The following is a 26,727-nucleotide window of genomic DNA, read 5'->3' as shown; positions in this document are numbered from 1 at the left end:
TAATACCCAGCCTTTTATCTCTAAGAAATATGTTGTCAGATAGAAAGGTTTGTAAGAACAGTGTTGGTTTTTTTCCCCTTTGTTTTCTGGGCCCTTCCTGAAGGAGGAAGGGGTGGACTAGTAGTGTGATAATTGAGATAACCTTGTGTTTGTAAAGTTTTTTTCAAAATGCTTTCTATGCTGTTAATATTCCTTATCAGAAACCCTGTAAAATGTAGCATTTTGAATACTGGCCCTTTTACACACTTCACTTTCACTTAATTAAATGAACTATTTCCTTTATCTCTCATGTTTTAACTATTAATTTGATTAGACTTCTAATTGTTTATCAAGGCTTTATTTCAGAATTTGGCCAATTGGTGTTGTAGACAATAGAGAGGGCAAAATGCTTTCCTGTGCCTGGGTGTTCTGAGCCTGTGACAGTGCAGGGATGTATGTTAGACGTTTAAGGAGTTAAGTTACGTGCCAAGCTAACTGGTACAATTTGAAAACAGACATGCTCTTGGACCTACAAACCCCTGACATGAAGAAGGCCAAAATGCCATGATGCTTGTCTGTTTTTTCCAGCTCAGTATCTGTTGGCTTGTAAAGGTTGCTTGCTGCTTACTTCAGGCTTCCTCGTGTTTGCAGGACCGAAGTACATCAGTTAAACCCTTCATGGCTGTCGCTGTATGGCTGAAGGTTTTTTTCCATTTCATGGAGAAGTACAAGCATTCTCTCTCCCACTGATGTTTTGCTTGACAGCAGCTTTATAAGTGTTTTTTTCCCTGTCAATTTCTTGAAGCCTTCATTTCCATAATTTTATATGATCTGAGTTTATAATTGCTTATGTCTTTAAAGGCTTTGTTGCTGCTCTGTTTAGCTATATATTCTAAGTAAGTAAGATATGTAACTTTTCTGTGAAACTCCTGTATGCCAAATGATAAGGAACTATTCTGTTGAAGGTTGCAGATCTGGATGATGAATTTGCTGAACTGGTTCTAGGAGAAAATAGCGAAAATTTTGACTTAATACCAGCTGACAAGGTATTTTTTACATTTACAAGTGTTTACTAGCTCTTATTGCAAGGGTTTGGCAATATGACACATGCCAATTATGATTTTGCAGATTTTTCAATAAAATGAGATCACACCATCTTATGCAGTAAATTATCAGTACTGTAGATTTAGAACAATATATTCAGAGTTAGTAGGAATTTTATAAAGATATGCTATGATTCTTAGGCATCTAGCCATAATTTTAAAAGTTGGGTACATTTATTCAGGAAGGTGGGGTTTTCTTTTTTTGAAAGACTGCTACAAAAGAGTTTAGGGAAAGGTGAATGGAACTTTCAGGTAGACTCAGTGCAGTTCGTGACTGAGCTGCTGATTCTCACTAACAAAAATAGCATCTCAGCTACTTTGAAATGGTTGGATCTTTAGACACTGCATGTTGAAAGCAACATACTGAATTCAAAGGACTGTTGTAACAAGAACAGCAGCAGATTTGTATGAAATGTTTAGCAATCTTAAAACCAGTGTCTTCTGTTTTAGCATCTAAATGTTTGGGGTTATGGTTTGGAGCTTGCTAAAAGCAGTGAAAGGATTTTGGATGAGTGATGTTGTATTTACAAACATGCTTTTTGGAGATTGGTTAGCAGTATCTAATAGCTGGAGTGTAACTAAATTGTAGATGATGTATTAACAGAAAATAATTATTTTTTTGCAGTTGCAGTCTGCTATCCGCAGAATCACACTAGCTCAGAAGGCTGTCCCTGTCCTCTGTGGCAGTGCACTGAAGAACAAAGGGGTGCAGCCATTACTGGATGCTATTACTCTGTACTTGCCTGCACCTAATGAGCGTTCGTATGAGTTTCTGTAAGTACAGGTAGAAAAGGATATTCAGAAAAAAAGAATGAAAAATAAGTAGGAAAACACAAAAGGATAAAATGAAATATATTAACAAAGCATTCATATTTTTAAAATATATTTACCCTCTTTAGGTATTAAATAATAGTAGAGATGTGTGGTCAGAAAAATACACTTGAGTACTGAACCTGCTTTGGTCAGTTCTACTGGAATTGGATGCATTTATCTCCAGCTGTCAAACTTGGACTTTGGAGTTCTTAAGTCTTTTTTTAATCTGAGGACCTTGTCATTTTACAAAAATGTGATCTAGGAATCCTGTTTAGTATTGTCTGAATCACATAACGTCTTACATGTCCTATTGGAGGTGGAACTGCTTAGATTATTATTTTTTGGTACAAATTATGGTTTTTGAAAATCTGCCTCCATTAACATTGCTGTAAGAAGCATATCACCTCTTAAATGACAATTTAGGTAAATGTGAATATGAGTGGATTAATCCTACAAGTATGCTTTTTGTTGTGCTTTTTATTTTGCAGGCAGTGGTACAAGGATGACCTATGTGCCTTGGCATTCAAAGTTCTTCATGATAAATGTCGTGGACCGCTAGTTTTTGTTCGTGTTTACTCAGGTTCATTGAAACCTCAGTCAGCTGTATATAATATTAACAAAAGTTGCACGTGAGTAAGATAGAGGTGTGGTTCAATGTAGTATTGGAATGTCTGTTCAAGTCCTGAGTAACAGAGAATTTAATTTTCAGGGAGAGAATGAGCCGTCTGCTCCTGCCTTTTGCTGATCAACAAATTGAAATACCATCACTAATGCCTGGCAACATTGCTCTGACTGTTGGGTTAAAACAGGTAATGAAAAATACGGATACTGTAAAGGAGCTTGTTTCACTAGTGTGCTTTCTACTTCTATGATACTGTATCTCTGATGTGTTCTTGATTATGGTGACATATGTAAACTTGCTTTATTTGAAGGACGATTAAGTGTACTTCCTCCTAAAATTAAATACCACAGTCTACAAATACCAGTAATTGACCTGGAAACTGCAGTGCTGATTGGAAAGGACTGAAAACTGAAGGTGTATTTTGTTAGGGTTGGGCTCATATTAATACTGTAACTCTTAAAATACAGCGTAATGTCACCAAGAGACCTCCTGTGGGGAAGGGGAATGATGGTCTGAATCAGTTACCCAAAAGCAACAGTTTCAAGTTCAAATAAATGTGTTTTGTGCTTGCTTCTATTAGTTTAATAATTTCTTACTGTCTGAATAGGCTGCATGAATGTCATTTACAGAGGTTTTCTAAAATGTTCTCAGCTTTGGCATACATTTTGAGTTTGGGGTTGGTTTTTATTTCACATCACTTCCTGTGTTGATCTGTAGAGTGCCACTGGAGATACCATAGTGTCATCAAAGGCTTCAGCTGTCACTGCGGCACGCCGGGCTGGAAGGGATGCTGGGGAAAAGAAGAGGTCTGTGAGTGGTGTAGACAGTCTTCTGCTGGCAGGTGTTGAGATCCCTGAGCCTGTCTTCTTCTGTACCATTGAACCGCCTTCAATGGCCAAACAACAAGGTACAATGCAGCCACCTAATTGGATGAGTGAGTTGCATAAACTTAACAGCCAGTGATTTAGTATGGTTCTTTCTGGTGTTTTTTATACTGAGGGTATACTTCAAATCATGATTGTCCATATCCTTTGCTGTTATTACTGTATCAAGCAGTAGTGGTACTACTACTTTTCTAGATTTTGTGTCTAGAGAAGTAGTAGTTCTTCATTTAAAAACAGAAGAATGGAGGTACTTCTGAGTTTTGCTGCAGTTACAGTGGTGGGCTGCATGTAGTGTCCCGAGTACAAATAACCTTGAAATGTGGGGTTTTTTTCAGCTGGTACTCTGTTTTACTCTATAAAGTCTTTATATATTAAGAATTATCTGTGTCTAGTTAGGGTTCATCCTTGCATCCTTACAGTCCTGTAAACCTTACTGTCTTTTCCAACAGTATGTGTACCAGATGGCGTGGTAATATTACTCTTTCTGGAAATACCCTTTAAATTCTGTATCTTTGTTCTTACAAAGCTGAGCTTGTTTGGTGGTGAAGAGGAGGAGGATAAGTACCAGTGTACTGTGAGAGAATGCAATAAGGTAGAAAACAGATTTGGAGCAACATGTCTGCAGGCTGAGCCACTGGGTTATAAGGTGTTACTGATTTTGTGGTGTTTGGATATTTTAGTTTGCTTTTGTTTGTTTGCTTTTGTTGCTTTTTTTCCCCAAAGACTGTCAGGTATGATGAATGCAGTCTTGGCTCTTGGTTATCATTCTGCTGCTTTCCTCAGCAATTAAGATAATGGGGAATCAGAAAAAAACCCAAAACCCTGTATAAAAAACGATGTACATTTTCATTTGGACCATTTCACATCAAACTCATCTTGAAGTACTTAAGTAAATCATGTAACAGTTGACGTTTTTCTTATCAGTTATTTACTAGCTTCATTAATAATTTGTAGGTTCCAGTCTGTCTTCATAGAAACACAAAATATCACTCTGAAAATAGTATGTATAATAATTAGTAGCACAGTTAATTTTTGGGATAAAATCAGAAGTTGCTGGTTACTTGCAATTTGACCTGACGTTTTTTGCCAAAATCTATGCTGCTCTAGGATTCTTTTGCTTGTTTTGAGGAAGGTGATATTTAGGCACTTATTCTTACCTTCAAATTACTGAATTTGCTTCAGATAAAATGTTTGGTATTTCTGTACAGACTTGGATAATGCACTGAGCTGCCTTCAGCGTGAAGATCCAAGTTTAAAAGTAAAGCCAGATCCTGACACAGGACAAGTAAGATGAATCTTCTATTGCTCATCTTATAACATTATTTTAGAACATCAAGACCACACTTTTGTTAGTTCTTTTGCATATTGAGATTTTCTTTAATAAAAAGGACTCTCTGAATGTTCCTATGATACATGTATGAAACTAAAATGGAGTCTTGGGCACTTGTGCTTTACAGAACAGAGGAAGTCATCCCATACTCTGCATGTTTTTGACAATTCTGTATTTAAAAAGGTTTGAATCACATAGTCTTTAAGGTTAGGTAAAATTATCTTTTGTATGATGAGCACAGTACTGGTAACAATACTCTCACTTAAATGGCTTTTATGTTAGATGGTTTAGAGCAATGTCTGCGGTCCTTAGAATTTTAAGTATTATGACTGTTAGAAGTATTTTTAAGAGACAGTTTGAAGCATGCAAGTCATTGCTTAAAGAATTTATATTAAAACCTGAGTTTTGCATGTTTTTCCACTTCTCTCTTAATCATCTTGTCACCAGACTATCCTCTGTGGCATGGGAGAATTACACATAGAAATTATTCATGACCGAATCAAACGTGAATATGGAATTGAGACTTATTTGGGACCTCTTCAAATAGCATACCGAGAAACCATCTTAAATGCTGCCCAAGCTACAGGTAAAATGAGTGAATACAAAAAAACATCTTGTTTCTGGTTTTGCAGTTTGTTTTACTTTAAACGATATATGAGTAGCTTTCAGATTAATTTTATGTATTTTTTTCCTCCCCTGCAGATATATTGGACAAAACAGTAGGTGATAAACGACACTGTGTAACTGCAGAGATAGAGGTGAGACCCGCATCAGGAGAAGGAGCAACAACAAAACCCATCATCAGCTATGCTGAGAATGTCAGTGAAGTACTGCCCAAAGAACTCCAAGGAGCTATAGAAAACGGAATCACAAATTCATGCATTCAAGGTAAAGGAAATGTTATGTCAGCTATATGGGTCTAACATTTTTTAAGAAGCAATTTTCTGGAAGGAAAAACTGTTGCTTGAAAAAAAGATAGTATATAACTTGCAAAAAAGATAGTATATATATGTACAATTGATGTATATGTAAGGTACAAAGGAAAATTACAAAAGCTACAAAAATTTCAACTACAAAAACTGCCAAACACCTTTTTCTTTATGCCTGAAAGGGAAGTCAGCATGCCTTTGGTTTGCTTTTAAGATTGTTGTCTTCTCAGTCACTCAACAGTGAGCTTGGAGTTCTTTTGGTTTATTTTTTAATGTGGTATAAGAGATAAGGCATTTACTTCACGACATCATGTAAACCATAGTGATATAACAGAAACAGTTTCACAGGCCAGCATGTATTACATTTCTATTACTGTTACTAATGCATATTTTTGATTTTCAAATATGCTAAATCCATGAGTTTTCAGTAAAAAGCTTTATCTAATTGGAAAGTCTGTTTTCTAAAGGATTAAAGTGCCCTTGAATAAATATAAAGTGTCCTTGACTTCTAATTAAAAATAGGAAGTCTTAAGTAACTTGTGGGCAAAAAACTGCCTTACAGTAAAATCAACAGGTTGTGGATTAACAAAGGAGAATTTAAGAACCAGCATGAAGGAATTTTTTCTAATTTGTTCAGAGGAATTCAAAAGCATCTCCTGTCTTTGGCTGTGGAATGTCTTAACCATGTGCTTTCTTTATGCTTCTTGAAGAAACTTCAGAACTGTACTGTCTCCATCCTAAAATTGATGCTATTAAGTGCTTTAAAAAATAAAAATACCTGGCCATGTTTTCTGTTAAAAAAAAATTATGTTTCTTTTCTCAGATGTCGTTCAGACCTCATATCTAGTTTAATACAATTGGGGCTGGTTTGAGAGTCTTGGGTTGGAGGTAATCTACCTAGGACACTAGTTTATCCTTTATGGAACTGCATTACCCCTGGAGTTTTGGTTATGTGTTAGTATCAGGCACTGCTGTGATTGTATTGTGTTCAAAAGGAAAATATAGAAAATATTCTGGCTTCTGGTTAAACAAAAGATTTCCCTACTTTTTCAAATGATGTTTTGTTCTAGAGACTAGTTTCAGATAATATAACGTATTTAAAAATAACTTTTTGGTAATGGTTGTCTGGATGAGTATATTCAGGAGCTTCCGGTTCTGAAAATTATCTGTGCTTTTGATAGACAGTAAGAAAGTATGAGTCTGCATTCCATTCTCTTTTGGTAAAGTTAGGTAATGACAAAACCTCTAAATGAGGAACATGACCAGTAGCTACACCCCTGGGGAGAGGACAGGAAAGGAAAGAGCAAAGAGGAAAGTGAGAAATTTCAAGTTAATTCTGAGAAATTTTTGCATGTGTCTTAATATTCTGAAAACAAATGAGCTTGTTTTTTTTTTTTTTCCCTTTTATCTTTTCTTCATGGCCCTACCCAGGACCTCTGCTTGGATTCCCAGTTCAAGATATAGATGTGACAGTGCAATCACTGACAGTGCACCCAGACACCTCGCACACAATGATATCAGCCTGTGTTTCTCGTTGCGTGCAAAAGGTGAAACTGTAAGCTGCTGTAAACATGGTAGCATGATCTACTGCTGGGAAAATATATGTATATCAATATCTGGTCATTGTTCCTCTTTGCATGCCCTCATAATGCCCTTGCTGGGGAATTTACACCTTTTGCAAGTAGAGTTTGAGTCAGCTTCAGTGATACAAGTCAATTTTATTTTAAAAGGCCCATAGGAGTACATCAGCGTAACTTCCTTCCTTTCCATGTAGGCTTTGAAAAAAGCTGGTATACAAATACTGGAGCCCCTAATGAACTTAGAAATCACAGTAAGTGAAGATCATCTCAGTGCAGCACTTGCTGATCTTGCACAGCGGAGAGGTAATATTCAGGAAATCCAGTCTCGTCAAGATAACAGAGTTGTAGTCGCTGCTGTACCACTAGCAGAAATGATGGTATGTGATTACCTTACCAATGATAAAACTGATCTTTTTCATATGCTTTAAGATATTTGGCTTTAGTTTAATTTTCCTTTAGAATGTATTTTTAAAATTGTATTTTAATTATTGAAGGTCAGAAGGAAGTGTCCACAAATTGAGTAGCTTTTTTATGCCAAATTCAGATTGCTAAACCAGCATGTATTCAGCTGTAAGCTAGAGAACTAGTAAATACTACTAAAATAGGTTTTATGGAGAACAGTTTTTTAAAAATATTATTATTGACTCATGCATGTGTTGCAATTCTAATGCGGTAATATTGGAAAGTTAACTTACTACTACACTGCAGTATACTTCTGACATTCTTTTTTTCTCTCTCTGTGGTCTAAGCAGCTTCTTATGCTAACTTACCTTCCTCTTATCCTAACTTGAGTGATGTGTATTCTCCATTTTGTCCAGGGCTACTCAACAGTTTTGCGTTCTCTAACATCGGGTTCAGCAACCTTCACATTGGAGCTTGCCAGTTATCAAGCCCTGAGCAGTCAAGAGCAAAGTGCACTTCTTCAGAGGAGGATGGGGCTGGTGTGATCTTTACTCTCTAGGAACAGTGTTTTCTATCCTCCTGTCAAATATTTTTGTATGTACGCCAGTGTGTTTGTCTGGGATCAACTGGTGATGGCAAATAATGAGTTAACAGCTGTATGAAAAGACTGCTTTTAACTGCCCAGGGAGGAAAGTTCAAGAGACTGCTCTGCTGGCATAACCTCGTGATTGCAAAGCAGGGATGCAACCACAAGTTGTTGCTTTGCAAATTTTATCTTGAGGACATGAGGTAATGAGAAGTGATGCAAATCATCTTCACAGAAATGAGCACTAAGTCCACCTTAATGTGCCACTGGGACTGTTTTCCTAATCTAGTAAATAAAGTTTGTGGAAGTTTTTTTAATCACTGAAATAACTTTACAGTTTTGGCACTCTGTATCTTGATTTGTTTTCAGCTGTACAAAAAGATATGGTTAATAAGCACTTTACATTGTACAACTTACAAGTATTACTTCTACTGGTAGAAATCCTTTATGAGCTAGAGTTCAGGACTGGGTGTAATTTCTACCTGAGCTTACCAAGTAAATTAAATGAATACTTCTGCAATCAGGTAAGATATGTGCAAAAAAAAAAACCAAGAAAGGCAGTTTTTCCAGGACTAATTCCTACCTACCACCCTGCAGTATGTTGAGAACGGGTTTGTTTGTTTACCTTTTGAAATTAGTTAATTAAGCTGTAATGGTTCTGATTTGCTATAGGTTGCAATTATCTGGTTACCTAGAAAAAGTTCAAGTGATACTTTGAAATAAAAAAGATAGTTTGCTCTGAATTTAAATGTCTTAGCTTTATATTCTTCAGCCTTAGAGTGTACGGAATTAGTAACTCTATGGCATCAAGTTTAATGATTTCACTGTGAAGAATCCCTACTTTTGAAAGGCTGAAAATGGTAATTTTTACTCCAACAAGGCTGTCAAATAATTTTATTTTAAAAGTGAAAATTTTAAGTCTTGATTCAGATACGAAACCACACATACGTATTCGTACCCCTGAGGCACTTCAGGCTGTTGACAAGAAGTCTTTGCAGCAGTTATGGCCCTCTTGCTTCATGGGCACAGTATCCAACGAACACCGGTTCGGCTGCTATGCCACGGCTGTTAAAATAAAGCAGAATGGGTATGACTACAATCAAGCAACTAGCTGCTTGTGTAGGCAGGAAGAGAGATACTGGCAATCTATTTTAATAACTATATAAACAAAACTACTCCCAAGAAACAACATATGGCCTATTTAGGGAGTAAAAAAAGGGCCCTATTCTACTTTTGATTGTACATTTGCTTTGAACCTCTGCTTCAATCAGAGGCATCAAGCTATTAGCAGACATGTTGACAGGCTTAAATTTAGGGGCTAGTTCTTCTGATGTTCCACAAAATCTATTGCTTTTATTGAAAAAAAGTCCTAAGGCAAATACAAATCAACTAACATTCACACATTTTTCCCTCTGCCAACCTCAATGTTTCCTTCATATGCAGCTCTAATTCCATAATTTTAATTATTTTGGGGGGAGGAATCAGTTCCTTTCAGCTTACACTATCATAAATTATTCTGTTCTCATGTGGCATTAAAAACAAACCAACCCCTGTGGGTTGTGATAGTGCAGTAAGATACTATAAAAAACATGTTTCGGAATTAAAATAGTTGTAAACAATATTCTATATCTCAAATATTTAAGATATAGATACTACTGCTACTAATGTTTAGTAGTGCAGTGGAAGAAACTGAATAATAGCTCAGTTTAACAACTGCTGACTCTAAGCAAGACATACTCTTAGGAAAGACAAGGCTTGGTGTCTAGGTCTCTGGAATATATGCCCATCTTATTGTTTCCTTCCTCCCATCACCACTTTTCTGCAATCTGGGTTGCTGTATCCTATAAGAAGTTGAGTTTGGATGTGCATAGTACCTACTGCATTCACAGTACTATTTCAAGAGCAGTGGCCTCAATCTTCAATAGGCAGAGTTATTGTTCTCCCAGTGACCAGGATCTAGCTGTTACAACATGCTACCTACCCATTCCCCTTGCTCCCTGGTAACCAGCTGCAGAGCAAGCCAGAGCTCTTTGTTCTCTTGGAAAAGTCCCTACAACTGCCACAGTCTGTGAATATGCGATGAATAAAAACATTAGTAGGAACATAGTTCTTGTATACAAGCTAAGACTACAGCAGCCTGATACTAAGTCAACTCTTTGAGGAAGCCCTATATACATGAAACACAACAACTGTAGCTCCATGGAATTTTCATTTCATCAATAGAAAGGGAATGGTTTCTCTAGTGTCAAAGCCTGTATAAAAAGAAGCATTTTCAGGACAACATATCTTTTTACTAAGTTAATTACTTCTAACAGGAATTGTTCATCCTAAGTCAGCAAAGATTACTTAGACTACTTTCTGTTGCTAAATATGTGCAACAAGTACAAGGAGTAGTCCTTAGTCTGCCCCTGCATTCTGCATCTCTCATGCCAGCATTACAAGAGCAGCTGCTGCTATCTGGACCAGCTCCCTTTACAGCAATGCAAGTACCAGTGTTAAGGAAGAAGATGCAGATGCAGCAGTGGAGTCAACCAGGTCCAGGAACAGCATAGCTTAGTTCACTGTAAAACCCTAACCCTAGTGGTACAGCCACTGTACACTTAACTGCTCAGTTGTAGCAATGTTCTCCTGAGCTCCACTAAGAGATGCACCAACCTGCTAAGTAATAGGACATAGATTTTGAAATCCCTTTAATACTGTTTTTAACATGTATTTGTCAACTCTCAACGTATCTATTTTTCTCATGACTGAGGGAGATAGCACAACAGCACAACTTACATACAGCTTTTTTCCTAATATGATTATTTTAAGATAGTTTGAAATAACCCAGCCAAGTCAAAACTTTCAAGTCCTTCAGTCACTCTTGATTAAAGAGTGAAGCAAGCTAAACATATACTGTATACTCTAAACTAAAGTGCTGTGCCCAGTTCTGGGCCCCTCAGTTTAGGAAGGACATTGAGATGCTTAAGTACGTCCAGAGGAGGGGAACAAAGCTGGTGAGGAGCTTGGAACACAAGTGCTATGAAGAATGACTGAGGGAGCTGGGGCTGTTTAGGCTGGAGGAAAGGAGACTCAGATGTGACCTTATTAATCTCTATGACTTCCTGAAAAGTGGTTGTAGTCAGGTGGGGGTTGGTCTCTTTCTCCAGGCAGCAACTGACAGAACCAGAGGACAGTCTCAAGCTGCACCAAGGGAAATACAGGTTGGATATTAGGAGGAAGTTTTTTACAGAAAGAGTGATAAAGTATGGAATGGCCTGCCCAGGGAGGTGGTGGAATCACCATCCCCGGATGTGTTTAAGAAAAGAATGGGTATGGCACTCAGTGCCATGGTTTAGCTGAGGTGTTACGGCTGGGTTGGACCTGATGATCTTTTAAGGTCTCTTCCAACCTAGTGATTCTGTGAATCCTGTGATTCCAACAGAAAATTATGCTAAGACGTCTTCATTAATATGAGCAGAGAGCTTGAGTTTCAAGTGCTGACTGTAACTGCTGTTGTATCCTGTTCTTTAAAGAAATTATTTGTATCTACCTTGAACTACTACCACACAGAGTGGACATTTTCAATGAGTTGTCATAAACTTCTGTAGAGAAATAAAATGGTATGTTTCATACTTGCTGCAATTCAACTATTCAGCTCTCTGACTGTATACTTCAAAAGTGGAGTCAAACTTTGACTTAAAACCTAGAAATCACTCATATCTGCAACTGTGAATGTAAAAAAAACAACATTAGCAATAAATAACTAGTAACTTGTCCAGGTACCTTTTAGGAAAGAACTGGGAGAAGAATGTGTTCTGACTACTATAAACAAAGTCAGTACATAAATGAATTAAAATTTGTCATGGACTGCTTATCCACCCCTTTCAGCCCCTAAAGTAAGGCAATACCTGAAAGAATAGCTTGCCAAGCTTGTCATGCAAACAGCTCCAATTGATTACCTGCTGCAGGTCTTTAATTATTATTTATAATAAATAAGTAACACCACCTTTTTTCTTTTAGAAGTCTGCTCTTCCTTCTGTTAGTGTACTGCTCTCACATACCCTTTAATATAAGTTTTGTCTGAAATAAGTCAATCATGGTGTTCATTTTTCCTTTACAGGAAAGAGAAACACAGCAGAGTCCTAGTATTTCACTGAAAAAAGTGAGTTCTGAAAATTTGAGTTGCAAAACTGTCCAGAACTCCTGTCTTAATGTATCTATCTTCCTCTTCTGTGGATACAAAACCAAATGGGATTGCATTTACAATCAGGTTAAACTGCTAGCTCTCTTCCCTTCATCTCCAGATCAGCAGTTTATGCCTGTACCTTTATTCCATTGGTTATAAAACCTGAGAACCAAGATACATTGTAGGTACTAAATCTTACCGGAGCATGCGGCATCGATGATTAGTTAGCCTTTTGTAGGCATCCTGCAAGTTGGTCACATTGCTGCTGCTCCAGAGTCTTTCCCCAACAGCACTTGCTCGAGGCCTGTAAAGGTATATGAAGTTTTAGAGTAGGTGTGGTCTATAACCAAGAATGCATAATTTCTTTTTTTAATACCAGGTCTAATATAATACTTCAATACCCAGCAGCATTACTTTTCATAGCTGCTTAGGTTCAAAGCAGTGCAAAAAGCACTGTTAGCACTAGCATACAGTCCTGTGGGACTAATTAATGCTTCTTATAACTGGCTTTTTAAACTCTAATGATAAAGCAGTCCATACCATAATCTTGGTGTCAGATTAGTTGCATCCACGAATTCCCCCCACAGGCAAGCTTCTCCACCTATTAAAAGTTTCTTCTGTTCTTCAGATCCTGAATTCAAACCAGAAAATCAGCATTCTTCTCTGTCCAGAAGATGGGCATATATCAACAATTAGATAGGACTGATGTTCAGTTGTTTTCATATAAATACCTGAGCATTAACTTATATTTTGGTAGTCTTGTTACTGGATGGGAGAACCACCAAGCCATTTGCCCAGAGAAGCTATTTCTCTGCTCTGTCAGAAAGGATTTTACTTTTTATGCTCTGAAGAGATTCCTCAGCTTTTTGACATTCCTCAGAGATTAAAAACCTGATGGAAACTGTTCACTCTATCACATACAGAACATTCCTTAAAAAAACTACTTAGTCAGGTATTCTCCTTAATGAGCTCTAGAGTCAGAGCTCCCTCGCACAAAATGAAAAGCCCCATGGAAAGCATAAGATGTTTGTATCAACTTTAGATACAGGGAGAGAACATGTCTTTTTCTAGACCAGTTTAACAATCAAGAAGCTTGGTAACATAAATTCAGTGTCTGTCTATGAACAGCCATTTTGCAAAACTCTGCTCCTAAAGCATCTACTCACCTAGTCCAGCATTCTATCTTATGCAAACGCCAGTATCAGATGCTTGAGGAAGGTAATACCTTTCCCTGTGAGAAGTGCAATGTTCGTTTTTTAAAAAGTTTTTCAGAAGTTCTAGCTGACCATAATTCCTTGGATGATACTATAATCACAGTAATGGACTGGCCACTCTGAACAGCCCTATTCTTTCCGTTTACACTGTACTATAAACCAGGGAGTTTCATGCACAGAACATGCATACAAAAAAGGTAACAAACCAGGGAAGTTAAGTGGTTCAACACTGTAGTATTTCTTCCAGTCTTGCCCATAACTAATGTAATCTAAGTACCACGGTGCTGACAGGACAGCAGTGAACCCAGCTCCTGTGACCCTGCTCAGTTCAGGAGCGTAGTTATTTGCCATCCACACTTGAACTACAGTGTCTGGTTTCAGCTAAAGGAGGAAAAGACAAAAGACAAAATAAACAAACTAACCAACTTAACCCAAAATTACTAATGGCAATCCTAATTGCTGTTATCAAGGAAAAGAATAATAAATTTCCAAACTCTCTATTTTGTTTTGAAGAGGAACATTTTGGGAACTACCTTTTGTCATCCCTCCCCCTCTACCCACCCCGCCCCAGTGTAAAGCTGATTAGCTTTTTGCTGGTTTTAAACTCAGCTAGAGTGAAGCCTAGGTTATACTATAGACAGTTAATGCTTTAAGAGGATTCCTACATTGCACCATGTATCTGACTAGCTCTTAAATGCTGAGCATTTGATGTAACTAGACCAGACACATAGTTACATGAAACAAACAAAAAAAAATGCATAGTAACTTCTCCACCCTTTACTCTGATGTTTTAAAGCTATTATTTTAACTGTGCTCACCTTTAAAAAGCACTTCAATGCTGGCGTTCCTGTTTCACCTATTACATAGTCAACAAATGATAATTTCAAGGGATTGAAATTACCCACAGTTGGAGAGACTTGCTAATGTCAGCAGACTTTGCTTTAACTCTTAAAGAGACAAAGCCAGATCTACATAATAGTCTGCTCTGAAAGCCTCACACAATATTGTGGGGTGTTATGCAAGAGTACTTTACTAATTTTCCCATCTTACTTGTGCTTTGTGATCAAACACTTCTTGCCAGACCATTTGTCCTTTGTTGTAGGAGGAAACAATGTCCAAAATGCTAGAATTTAGAAATAAGATCAGGTTTGTGAACTGAGATAAGTACAAACATTTGAAGTAGCAACATTTTCTACCCCCAGCATATCAGACCTTTCCCACCACTGCATAGGGGACCAAGAAAAAGCAGGTTGTTCTGGTTTCGGAACCATGCTTACAGAGCATGTTCTACCATGTAGAATAATGGACACATGCATTAACACAAACCAGCAATTCATACAGGGTGACTAAGTCTGTGTTATTTAAGGAGAGGAAGAAATGTCTGCAAAAACTTCTTCCCCACTCCTGTGCTGACACTACTGAAGATACTTAGTTTATGATACCCAATACATTCACAGTGTGTGTAAAATTAGCTTATATATCCATGCTATGCCCAACATTTTAAAGCCATGAACTTCAGACTTGGTATTTTAAAATAAAGTAGATAGTTCCAAATATGTGGCAATTTTTCAAAACAATGTAGATACTAAGTCAGCTTCTATATCTGTACACCAATGCCACCCTCAAATAATGGCTGTGAAAAACTGAGCAAGAATGAAAAAATCAACATACTTCTGAACATAGTAAGATTCCAGTTTAGCATAGTCAATGCCAAAACCTTGCTTCTTCATGAACTCTTTCACCTCAGGGTTAGATTTCCTTAAATAATAACAAGAAAACAAGTTTAAAAAAAGATTATTTTTGTTGTGCTTTAAACCAGATTTCCCAATCATTTCTACCTAGGCACAGCACACTAACTGATGCCTTAGCATGCCACAGCATGGAACACATTGCAGAGCAGAAGCAGCAGGTTAACATGACTTAGATATTTTGAAAGAGTTTCATCCTGATTTGAAAGAAAGCCAACAGACCTAATACTCTGGTAAATCTGATGAAGTCCCTGTTCTGAAGCAGTCTCTGGCAGGCTACCTCCTAAGAGCTTTGGGGTTCCTAGCATCTCAGCCACTTTGTGCCAAGGTTATCAGCAGTCTGAGAACTCAACAATTTTGTGTTTCTACCACAAAAAGCAAACCAACATTTCTGTGCTACAGCATCTGCCAGAAGTTTTCCTTCTCTATAAAAATTAAATCATATCCTGAGTGTTTGGATTTGATCTTTAAAGAGAATGTAGAACTACTAACTAGATCAATTTGAATACTCATCAAAATACTCCAAATCCTTTATTATTAGTTAGTCTCTCCAGAAGAGAGACTCCAAAATATTCAACATCCACAACTGAATTAAGAAGACTATTAATACCTGCTGTACTTCTAATACAAACACACATGAATCTGGTAATTCTTACTGTTACCAGATTTTCTGGTAGGCAGAACTCAATGTAAAAATCTAATTTAACCCAAACCATTTAAATGTTAATTTTCTTATCTACTATTTTCTAACATACTAGTCCTCTGTCCCGCCAGGGCAATTTTTATAAAGAAATCCTTCATAATACCCGAATACTTATGAAACTACAAGTCAAAGCAAAATTCTGCACATCAGTTGGTTTTTGACGATCACAAATGATCTGCCTGTAAATTGTTACAGAGGTAGAAGTGGACATCTTTTGGTTATGCAGTGAAAACTGTCTTATGCAACTGAGTTCCATAATTGATGCAGGTGGTCAGGTTTAAGAGGTATTTGTTCCTTGAATTGTCACCATACCAACAACTGAAGTCCACTTCATCTCCTCCCAAATGAATGAATTCATCTGGAAATACACCGCTGATCTCCTTAAAGAACTTAGTCATGAAGTCATAAGTTGTATTCCAAACAGGATTTACGGGTCCAAAGGACCCAGTTGGCTGTCCTCCATTGTAACAAGGAGTGAGAAGATCTTTTTGACCTAATAAAAACAATTAATAGATGATACTCAGTTTCATGTTGCTATGCTAACTTTGCTAGCAGGAAGAAGCAGTTAGCCATATTAAAAAGGTAAATATTCATGACCTAAGTGCTCACCTATTTTAAATATAATCAAATGGAAACAGGATGAAATAAGACAACTTGTAAAAGGTTGAAGAATCCTCTAACTGGCAATCAGGACTCTGACTTTCAGATCTATTATTTAACACACGCTAATATATGTAACATGTCACGATACCTGGAAAACAGCATTTAGATAACTACTTGAACGAAAGAAAAAGCTTTAATGAATATCAGAAGGAAGCCAGTTAGAAGAAAGCCAAACATTATTAGTATGCTTCAGAGACTTCTTTTCTCTTTTTATTACTCTGGGGTTTTAACACCTAAGTCAGTGTGACGTACATAGCTCAAGGTAGAATGGTGTCTAAAGCAGAATGTATCTGTACCCTTGCACACTCATCTAGCATAGAACATGTCAAATGAACATGTTGTTCATTCATTTTATTTCCTGTAACCTGTAAAGGTCATGACATCACTTAATGTCTCTTCCTTACCTCTTATCAAGGACCCTCCAAAGCACTTTATTGGCTACTTCTTAAAAAATTAATTTGTTTGCTACTACTTACCATGATTTCTTAACAATTAATACTTTCTTGGGCATACCTTTTCCCCAAGACTGCGTGTGTCCTGGCGTATCAAACTCCGGGATAACTCTGATGCCTCTTAACCGGGCATACTCAATCACCAGACGGACATCAGTAGGAGTATAGATGAGATTAGAGGAGTATGCCCCCTGTAAAATACTCACATTTAGAGACAACACACTATACCAGCAGATGACAAAATCTGGACGGAAGTATTTTAACTTAGACTGGAGAGCAGTTTTACAAGTTGGCTGTGGTTTATCAACTGCACAGACATAACTTTTGACTTAACTTGTGGAGAGGAAAAAAAAACCCCACCAAAACAATAAACTCACAACACTGAGACTGATCGCCTTAAGGAGACCTTCCTTTTCTCCTTAGCTTGCAGTTACTGAAAAACACAGAAAAGCTAGTTTATTTTCTTGCAGAATTTGGAATGATATGGTTTTCAATTCTTCTGTACATGAGGCAAGTTATTTTTGCCCATTAGCACTGAAACATAGGGCACTCACTACATAAAATACAAGACTAATGGAAAAATTCTGCCAAGTCAGAAAGAACTTCCATCATCTCTGCTTCTTGGTTTTGTGTGTGACTAATTTAGCAGCACTTAGTGACACTTAATTTGAGTGTAATTCCACTCCCACTCAGCCAACAAATGTGACAATGACCCAGATTACTACAGTTTGGTGAAAAAGATGCTTGCCAAAGATGCTCATGATAAATAGCACCTTAAGCTTCTGCTTATCTGAAAATGGTTTCCACAGCTGAGTTATTCAAAAAAGGAAACAGTAGACAAGGAGCCTTTCAAAGAGAAGCTTGTTGAGACAAAGACCATCTCCCTCTGTCTAGCTGTCAGATGACAGAACTCTACTAGAGTTTACTTTTACTACAAAAAATAATCTGACAGCACTATACAACATCTACAATTTTTGAACTATAAAATTCTTCATAGCATCTGCTCTAGCACTGCTGACATAATTTTCATGAGGGTCAGATTCTAGCAAGCATTTTAAAACAGAATCACAAATCTTGTACTTAGGCTTAGTCTACTTAACTACTCTTAACTACATTTGATTTGGCTCCTACTCTACCATGACTGAGCAAGAACCTCATCGTGACTCTCACTAATGTAACAAAGCCTACTATGTATCTAGAAATAAAGAGACACATTCCACTGTATTTGCTTCAGGAGACAACCTTGCACTTTTGGATCTCTTACAGACAGACATTTGGATCTCTTACAGATGTCTTACAGACATCTCTTACAGTGTGTTTTGTAAGGATAATATTACTATTGCAGTGGTGCTATGAGCTGGCAGAAAAATCTCTTACATTTGTTTGAGTGGCAGAAGTCAACCAGTTAAAGAAACCCATCAATAGAAATCCAAGCAGTGTTCACTACTTATTTGCATACCATTAGTGTTCAAAGGCCTGCAAACACTGAGGATAATTCAGAAAATCTGTATGGAAGAGTAAAGGTGGTCGTTTACCATGTATCCAAAAGAAGACTTAAAAATGGTCCACACAGAAACTCAGGCAGGATCCTAAATATGGACTTGCTGGTTACTGGTCCCATGGTACTGTTTCACAATCAGCCAAAGCAGATGTACTCAAGCATTGGTTAACTCTGCATGTTATTTTCATTAAATATGTGCCAGAATTCTGCCCTTCTACCCTGCTCCAATGATGTCCACTCACCTTATCACTTAATTCAGGGAAATAAATGCTCTGGTAAGGGAAGGACTGATCATCTACTATATGCCAGTGGAGAACATTGAATTTATTAAAAGCCATGGCATCCTGTAACAAATAATGCAACAGAGTCCAGTTAAACATTTCATTCTCATAGAAAATCTATGCAAAAAAACTGGCCATGTCCCAGCATATCCCAGATGCCTAGAGCAACAGCTAAAAAAGAAAAAAACCTCAACCAAACCACTCAAAAAAATCAACCAAAATCCACCAATTCCCCCACCAACAAACCAAAAAAGCATTCTATGTTTCACTGAATCCTAGAAGCACATGCCTCTACTGCTCCACCCCTCTGCGATCTATTTTCATCACTGCTGTCAACAAACTCTTCATTTGACCCCCATTCTACCAGCCTGTGTAGGATGAACTGCTATGAACACTTATGAATTTCTTCCACTTCAGAACATGTACCCTGAGATTAGTTCAGATGCTTGCAGCATGGTGCTACTAATGCCAAGGTGACAGGTTTGACCCCCATATGGACCATTCACTTAAAAGTTGGACTTGATGATTCTTCTGGGTCCCTTCCAACACATGGTGGATGGTTCTGTGGGTAATTCTCTATGCACCATCAACTATTTCAGCTTACAGAAAAGCATATACTTTTATAACTAATACCTTGGACTTGAAAACAGAGCAGCATGAGAGTTTCCTACTACATAATACATCCCTTCTCAATAGTGACTTCTGCAGAATCCATTTCAAATGCATACAAAATAAACTAAGCATTTTCCTGTGAAAGACAGTGTTTCTTTTATGTTTTCATTCATAACAGTGTCAGCACTTCCCTTTTTTTGAAAGGTCATCTTGAAGATGATCAAGATCAATGTTAACATACTTATTTTAGAATTATGACTCCAGTTGGACAGTTACACATATACCTTGAGTTATGCTGGCTTGTAAGTCACTAGAAGGGTATGCTGTGAGCAGACCAATTAAGCATTTACATCATTCATAATTGACTGTAACACAGCTGCTCCCAATCCCTTGCCACAATACAATTGTTTCCCCCACCCATTCCTCCCATTATTTTTTCACCTAGGTGTATTTAAAGAGGTGATAAAATCTCTTCAGGAACTCCCACCAAATACAAAGGAAGGTTTGTATCTTGTCCATTCCCCAGATTTATTTCATCTGTTTCATTACACTGCAGAAGTTTTAATTGCTATGTTTTCATGCATTTCTAACCAATACCATCCTTCTACATAGAAAATTACATCTCTGGACCTTCAATTCACCTACTCCTTCCTCAAGAACAATTCCGTTCCTGGAAATACACGGCAGTAGTTGAATACAAACAAGAAATGTACTAGAACTGCTGCCCTAAGTATCTAATCACCGAACATCGGAGAAGAGATTACTGATGCTTTTTATTAGTCTGGATTCAAGCAGGTACAGAAGTAAGAAGAAAAGCATACTTGTTCTTAAACCAGCAAACATCATGAAATGTAGCTCTGATAATGTATTAGAGACAGACATGCAATTTAAGAAAAGAAAGCAGAATAGCAGCAGCTACAGAAACACATAGTTAGAAATGCAAGTCTCTTTGGACATCTAGACAAGACAAAAAATATTGACACAAATATTTGAGACTTTGAAGCACCCTCTGTTGCAAACGTAACACTACACAAGCATTACTTGCTGAACAGGCATTGACCTTGAATGTGAAATCAAATGGTAAATACCTAAAGGACAAGTTCTGAGCATAGTTCAAGGATGACCTCAGAAATGAAAAACCATTTTTATCTGTACTCTTTCTGCCTATCCTATGCCTATTTTTCAAAGTTCTGCAACATGGAGGGGAAATTGAGTATCATTTCATCTTGGAGAAGCAAGACAGAGAAAAGATGGGAAACTGCCTGTTCCTCCACTTCAACCAACAAAATAATCCCTCCTACAAGCACTTAAAAAAAACCGGGGAGTGCAAAACATTAAAAACCCCAGCTTTGGCTGCTAAGCTTATACAAATACATCACCTTTCCATCAGGGCTGGAGCACATTAATTCTTAATGTGCTTGCTTAAGCTTTTTGGAGGAAGTTTTGTTTGGTTTTATTGGTTAGTCTGGGCTTATCATTCAGTAGCTTCCCATGAACATTTTGAATTTTCTCCCTTGCTCTCTAATACTTAAATTACTGGTTTGCACTTAGCAGCCTAAGGAAGGACTACCTAAGCCTGCTGCCGGACTACCAAAGCCTGCTCCAAAAAATTGGAATTCTCCTCAAATCACTGGCACTGAAGCTATGAATTTGCAATGTATCCCTTGTATTGCTTGATGACAGTCAGATGTCTCAAAACATGCCTCCAAGAAGTAATGCATAAGCTGGTTTAGGCATCAGAAAATACAGAGAATCCGAGGTACCACAAACACCAGTTCCCATTAGAGATTCAATAATCATTGTGTCTGCCCACTTGATTCCTCTCCAGTCTATGTTCAGACCTTTGCTTAGCAAAGTTCACTCCGTTCTTTTAAAGTCAGACAGAGGAGATGGGTTCTTCTTTCATACCATCTCAAGTTGCTACCTACTTCAGGGGCCAAAACACAACAAAAAGCCTTCATTATTAATGATATAAAATTGCCTACTTACCAGGTTTGTAAGAATAGATTTCAAAGGTAAATAATGCCTTGAAGTATCTAATAAGACTCCTCTATGAGCAAATCTTGGGAAGTCATTGATTTCAGATTCATTGACAAGAAACTATGAGAACAAAATTTAAAAATTAGAATTTTATTTTAATTTTATATTCATCATTTCAAACAGGAAATACTTTTTCTTTTTCAGAAAATGATTCTTGGAAATTATGTAACAAACTGAAATATTGCTGAATGAAACTGGTAGATCTGCTCTGTCTAGAAAAACACCCATTACCAGGACAGTGGATTTAGTTAATAGCCATACTTACGCTTCCATAGTCATCTTCATGAACCAACTGGCTGAAGGTTTCCAAACCTGGAAAAATATCCAAGAAAGGGATCTCAATTACCCCCTGATGCTTGACCTTAAAATTTTAGTTACAAACAGCACCACAACTATTTACAGGCATTCATGTAGCTAGAAAGAATGCTTTGTAGCTGAGTTTCTCTCTTTAGCACAGTTCCCTTAACTGCTCAAGCACCACCATTTAAAAAATTCTGGAGAGAGCCATTCAAATTTTCTATTATGCAGATATTGAATACTTGTACTACCACTCAGCTGTAGCAGATTAATCCCCAAACACTAAGAAAGTTACTGAGAGTAAGGTGGGAATCCCTGGTCTTGTACATCTATTCCTGTAATTTCTGGAACTGGTGAAGTTTCTAATTCAGCATAAACAGAAAAATCTATTTATAGGTAACTAATATATAGACTTAACATTCCAGTAAGAACAGCAGACTGAAATGTTAGAATTATTATTCTTTGTGATGTGTTCAGTATGTCGACTTCATAGGTGCAGTCAGAAAAGAATCTGTTCACACTGTAGTTTAGAAAGCTTTTTGCTTGGACAGGCTTATTTCAGGCTCAGCAAGCATGTACTCACAGTGTGCCACTGGATCTGAGATGCTGAGCACGTGGACCAAGGGTCTAACTGCTACACATGTGAGTATCCTTCTTGCCTGACTAAGTTTGCTTCCAGTAAAGTACTGGAAGAGGGCAAGTCTCAGTGGTCAGCTTGTTCTTGGTCTGTCATGAAGCCCTAAACAAATAGCTCAATGTGAAAAGCATCAGCTTACCTCTTAAAGCACCCCATACCTCAGAAGCTTTCAGTATAGCCACAGGCTCAGTTACAGTTAAATGGTCTAAAGAAAAGAAAAGAAAAAAAAACGCTTGCTCATCATAAAAACGATGAATTGCAAGGACAATGCCAAAAGGATTAAAAAGATTCTTCAAGTGCCACATCTCCCTTTGTGTATTAAATTCCAACCAATCCTGCTTTTAATGGTGACAGCGTGCAATTATTTTTCATCTGTGTTTTCCTATATAAAGCAAACTACTGTTCAGAGTCAACAGCTCATCAAAAAGAAGATAAAAGTAAGGTACTTAGTAAGGGCAATGCTAAAATATTGTACATGAGCCAAAATTCCAGCAAAGTTTAACCCAATTGTCTTAAAACATAACATGTTATATTTTTGCATTTAAGACATATATGATAAAGGTTGGGTGGCTAAGCCAAACTTTTCATGATTAGGAAAAGTTTACTTCTCCTTTTATCTTCCTTTTATATAGTTTATGGTTATATATTTTTTTAGAGATATAAGTTGTCATATAATATTGTCAGGTACTTACTATTAAGGTCTTATTACAAAAAAAAATTACTAATCAAAATACAGAATCACAGAATATGCTGAGCTGGAAGGGATGCATCAGGATCATCAAGTCCAACTTCTTGCTATGCACAGGACACCCCCAAGAATCACACCACGTGCCTAAAAGCATTATTCAAATGCCTCTTGAACTCTGTCAGGCTTGGTGCTGTGATCACTTCCCTGGGGAGCCTGTTCCACTGCTCAGCCACAGCCTAGGTGAAGAACCTTTTCCCTGATACCAACCTAAACCTCCCCTTAACTCAGCTTAGTGCTGATACCTCAAGTCCTGTCACTGGTCATGAGAGTGAAGAGATCAGGACCTGCCCCTCATCTTCCCCTTGTGAGGATGCTGAAGACCACAGTGAGGGCTCCCCTCAGTCTCCTTCGAGCTGAACAGAACAAGTGACCTCAGCTGCTCCTCATAATTGGTCCTCTAAAAGCCCCTCACCATCCTCATGGTCCTCTTTTGGACACTCTCCAATAGTTTTATATCTCACTTTTACTGTGGCACCCAGAAGTGCCCCCAGCACTCAAGGTGAGGCTGCCCCAGGGCAGAGAAGAGCAGGAGAATCCCCTCCCTTGCCCAGCTGGTGATACTGTTCCTGATGCACCTACAGGATGCCAGGTCACCCTCTTGACCTGAGCACCAGTGTGGGGGCAGTAAGGTGAAGTATGGTAAGTAAAATGAAGAATGGTACCTGAAGGAATCCATAACAATCCTCCCCTAAGTTGAGCACTGGAGTACAGTACAAAGTTCTAGTGAAAAAAAAAGCTAAAATAATTTTGGTTTTGAATTTAATGTGATTCAGTAATTTTTAGAGTAGAAACAAATATATTTTAAGTATTTTTTTAAATTACATACATATATATATGCATAAAAATATACTACATCTATAAATTTGTATTATTATTCAAACAACAAAGCAATAATGCACATCTGAAACAGCAGAGAAGAAAATCAAAAGGTTGAATTACTGTACAATGACTTACATGATCTGTGTCAGCATGAAAGAATGGTTGGCTACAATTTACACAGTTCAAACATTTATCTAAACTACCACAGAAAAGCCATTTAGTGACATGAAGAAAGTATCTCAAGCATTCATGTTAACCTAAGAACTGATTACACATACTGGGTGTTTGGAGTAAGAAAGAAAATTTAGAAGACTACTGCAATCTCCACAGGTAAACTGTAGGGAAAAGGTGATAAATTGTCAAGGATTTATTTCCAGCACAGCAGGTTTGTTTGGGTTTTGTTTTATTTTTTTTTTTTTTCTGAACAGGTATCATACCTTAAATGAACTTGGAAAATTTTATAATAAGCTACTTGAAATATTTTACACAAACAGTTAAGAACTCAGCAAGCAGGAGGGCAGATAACCTGTACTTTGATTACATATCCAATACTCTTGCCACAGAATAGTCACTGACTGGTCCATACTATCTTTATTAACGAGCCAGACCATTCAAACCAGCAAGTCACCAGTAACAGCATTTTTCAAAATCTGTACCCTTAAAAACATAGCCCATTAAAAACCAGAAAAATTAAAACTTGCTGAAGCCTGGAATGCTCAGCTTATTACATGAAGAAAACATGTTATTTGTAACAGAAAACTTATTTCTTAATGCAGAAGGAAAAGACTACCTGCTCTAAAGAATGCAACCTAAAAATCACATGGTCTGACAGATTCCTTGACATAAGACAAGAACCAGCTTTGATTAAAATCTTAAGTTCACAAACAAGCTCAAAGTTCAAATAATAATAAAGCAGCACAATAACCTGACTGGCAGAACAATGTCAAGAGCATTAGCATTTTTGCTGCTATATTTCATTTGCTTTGAAATGTATTATAAGCTTGTATATAAAAACCAAACTCTTTGGCTATATACCCCAAAAAGGATTGAGTAAATTTAATATCAGTACATTCTGTCACAAGTCAGGTGTAATTAATCCTGCTTCAGATGTATGACTTGAGATTAAAAGGATCTTTCTTCTAAGGATCTGTATCCTAGATACCAAATAACAGAAGATTATCCCAAAACAGGTCTAGATTAACTTAATATGTTGATTTTTGTATTAACCTGCCCAGACAAAAAGCAATATTATTTCTCAGTCTTATTTCTGTTAAGGAAATTCTCTGGTGATTAGTACTTTAATACTTAAGAGTACTTCTCCACTCTGGACTTCAGTCACAGAACTAAAGAAGCATAGAAAAATAAGTCCAATGTAAACATCATGTTTTTAAATCCTTTCTTGTATCTACAGATAGAAAGGAAGTAGATTTATAGGACTGCAAGATGAATAACAAGTTCAACGAACACTTTCTGGTTTTCCTGGAAAAGCAGGAAATGCCATGTACATATCTCAGTGTAAGTAGCTTCAATTTAAATGCAGTCATTTCTTAGGAGATGGTAAGCAGCGACAGCCTTCACTCAATAAATACCCTGTAATGAAAGGGATCATCTCCTGACTATGCACAGATCTCATCAAACATAACTGGCTACTGCACACTCTGATTCCTAATGCTAGCTGCTAGAAAAGATACTAGCAGGTAAGTGATCTGTATGATAGCTGAACCGCAAAAATCATAGGCGGCATGTGACGAGATTCATGATTCACTGCAGCTGAGATTTCCCAAAGTGCCAAGAACAAGAATTATCTTCTGGTCGCCACTGCTTTGAAATGTTTTTGTGGGCCTCCGAGAGCCCTTGCTTTCCAGTTCCTTAAAAAAACCACGCAAAAACCTGCTGACTTCTACACCGGACACGTGATAGGAAAACAAGGGCGTAACGGTGCTGCCTAAGCCGGGGAAGGAGGAGCAGCCGAGCGGGTACTCACAGGCCTCGCTGGAGGTGAGGTGCGGGTGCCTGTCACAGCCAGGGTCCCCCGCCTCGATCACCACCTGCAGCTGGAACAGCTCGGGCTCCGCTCGGGCAGCCAGCGGCCTGCGGCTCCACATCCGCCGCCGGGAATGCCCGAACATGTACTCATAGTACCTGCCGGGGAAGCAGAGGCGCCGGCGGGGCCCTGAGGCGGCTGCTTCCGTCCCCGGGCCGCCGCTGCAGCACCCCGGTCCCGCCGCCGCTCACCTGCGGAAGGCGTCCTGCAGCAGCCCGCAGCCCGGCCCCGCCGAGGAGCCGGCGCCATGCACCAGCTGGAAGCGGCTGGGCGCTAGCTGCAGCTGGCGAGGGTACGTGCGGACCCACTGCGGCAGCGGCCACAGCGAGTCCTCGGGGACGGCGTCTGCCGCCAGCTCCCAGCCGGACGGCTCCGGCTCGGCCTCGGTCCGCGGGGCGCCGTGTCGGAGACTGGTGCTCACCAGCACGGCGGGGATCACGACGAGCCCCAGGAGCGCTCCAGCCAGTCCCATGGCTCTGCCCATAGTGAGGCAGCTGCCTCAGCCCGCCCGTTCCACTCAGGGGGCAGCCCGACTCCGCCTCCGGCGCCACGGGGTTGGTAGGGCGGGCTCG

At 38.3% G+C, this 26,727-nt stretch overlaps 2 protein-coding genes across 9 annotated transcripts in view; one reads left to right on the top strand and one right to left on the bottom strand.

Moving 5' to 3' along the window:
• GFM2 (GTP dependent ribosome recycling factor mitochondrial 2) overlaps positions 1-8,971 on the top strand; it is an 18,217-nt gene extending 9,246 nt beyond the window's left edge. For 2 of the 4 annotated variants that reach the window (XM_054004496.1, XM_054004494.1), the window contains exons 12-22: positions 945-1,025; positions 1,708-1,856; positions 2,384-2,524; positions 2,605-2,704; positions 3,235-3,424; positions 4,610-4,686; positions 5,179-5,317; positions 5,434-5,619; positions 7,092-7,207; positions 7,435-7,617; positions 8,059-8,971. In XM_054004496.1, the coding sequence (XP_053860471.1) occupies positions 945-1,025; positions 1,708-1,856; positions 2,384-2,524; positions 2,605-2,704; positions 3,235-3,424; positions 4,610-4,686; positions 5,179-5,317; positions 5,434-5,619; positions 7,092-7,207; positions 7,435-7,617; positions 8,059-8,187 (1,491 nt within the window). In that variant the 3' untranslated portion in view covers positions 8,188-8,971. Of the gene's footprint in view, positions 1-944; positions 1,026-1,707; positions 1,857-2,383; positions 2,525-2,604; positions 2,705-3,234; positions 3,425-4,609; positions 4,687-5,178; positions 5,318-5,433; positions 5,620-7,091; positions 7,208-7,434; positions 7,618-8,058 lie in introns of those variants that run through there. The other 2 variants (XM_054004495.1, XM_054004497.1) reach the window with 2 other exon arrangements.
• HEXB (hexosaminidase subunit beta) lies at positions 3,239-26,727 on the bottom strand. 5 transcript variants are annotated; one of them, XM_054004500.1, is made up of 15 exons: positions 26,347-26,727; positions 26,096-26,253; positions 22,684-22,749; positions 21,876-21,922; positions 21,560-21,670; positions 18,920-19,021; positions 17,238-17,367; positions 16,374-16,554; positions 15,282-15,368; positions 14,661-14,733; positions 13,817-13,991; positions 12,937-13,027; positions 12,596-12,700; positions 9,187-9,293; positions 3,239-3,307 (listed from the first exon to the last, which is right to left on the bottom strand). In XM_054004500.1, exons 1-14 carry the CDS (start codon positions 26,637-26,639, stop codon positions 9,230-9,232), a joined length of 1,683 nt encoding a protein of 560 aa, XP_053860475.1. In that variant the 5' UTR covers positions 26,640-26,727; the 3' UTR covers positions 3,239-3,307; positions 9,187-9,229. The 5 variants fall into 5 exon arrangements, 4 of the variants coding, with proteins under 4 accessions (XP_053860475.1, XP_053860474.1, XP_053860473.1 ...); XM_054004499.1 differs by lacking the exon at positions 3,239-3,307 and adding an exon at positions 7,514-7,602 and having other exon boundaries at positions 26,347-26,726; XR_008441560.1 differs by lacking the exon at positions 3,239-3,307 and adding an exon at positions 7,516-7,602 and having other exon boundaries at positions 9,177-9,293.

Source organism: Vidua macroura, chromosome Z (genome assembly GCF_024509145.1).
Source record: "Vidua macroura isolate BioBank_ID:100142 chromosome Z, ASM2450914v1, whole genome shotgun sequence".
NCBI classification, from domain to species: domain Eukaryota; kingdom Metazoa; phylum Chordata; class Aves; order Passeriformes; family Viduidae; genus Vidua; species Vidua macroura.
This window is presented reverse-complemented; position numbering and strand designations above follow the sequence as displayed.

Excerpts from the sequence above, each read along its gene's own strand:
- HEXB (XM_054004500.1), bottom strand. The coding sequence starts at position 26,639 with ATGGGCAGAGCCATGGGACTGGCTGGAGCGCTCCTGGGGCTCGTCGTG. Across the intron at positions 16,555-17,237 it reads CACGCAGTCTTGGGGAAAAG|GTCAAAAAGATCTTCTCACT; the intron begins GTATGCCCAAGA and ends TGTTTTTATTAG. Across the intron at positions 13,028-13,816 it reads TGAACCACTTAACTTCCCTG|GATCTGAAGAACAGAAGAAA; the intron begins GTTTGTTACCTT and ends GTTTGAATTCAG.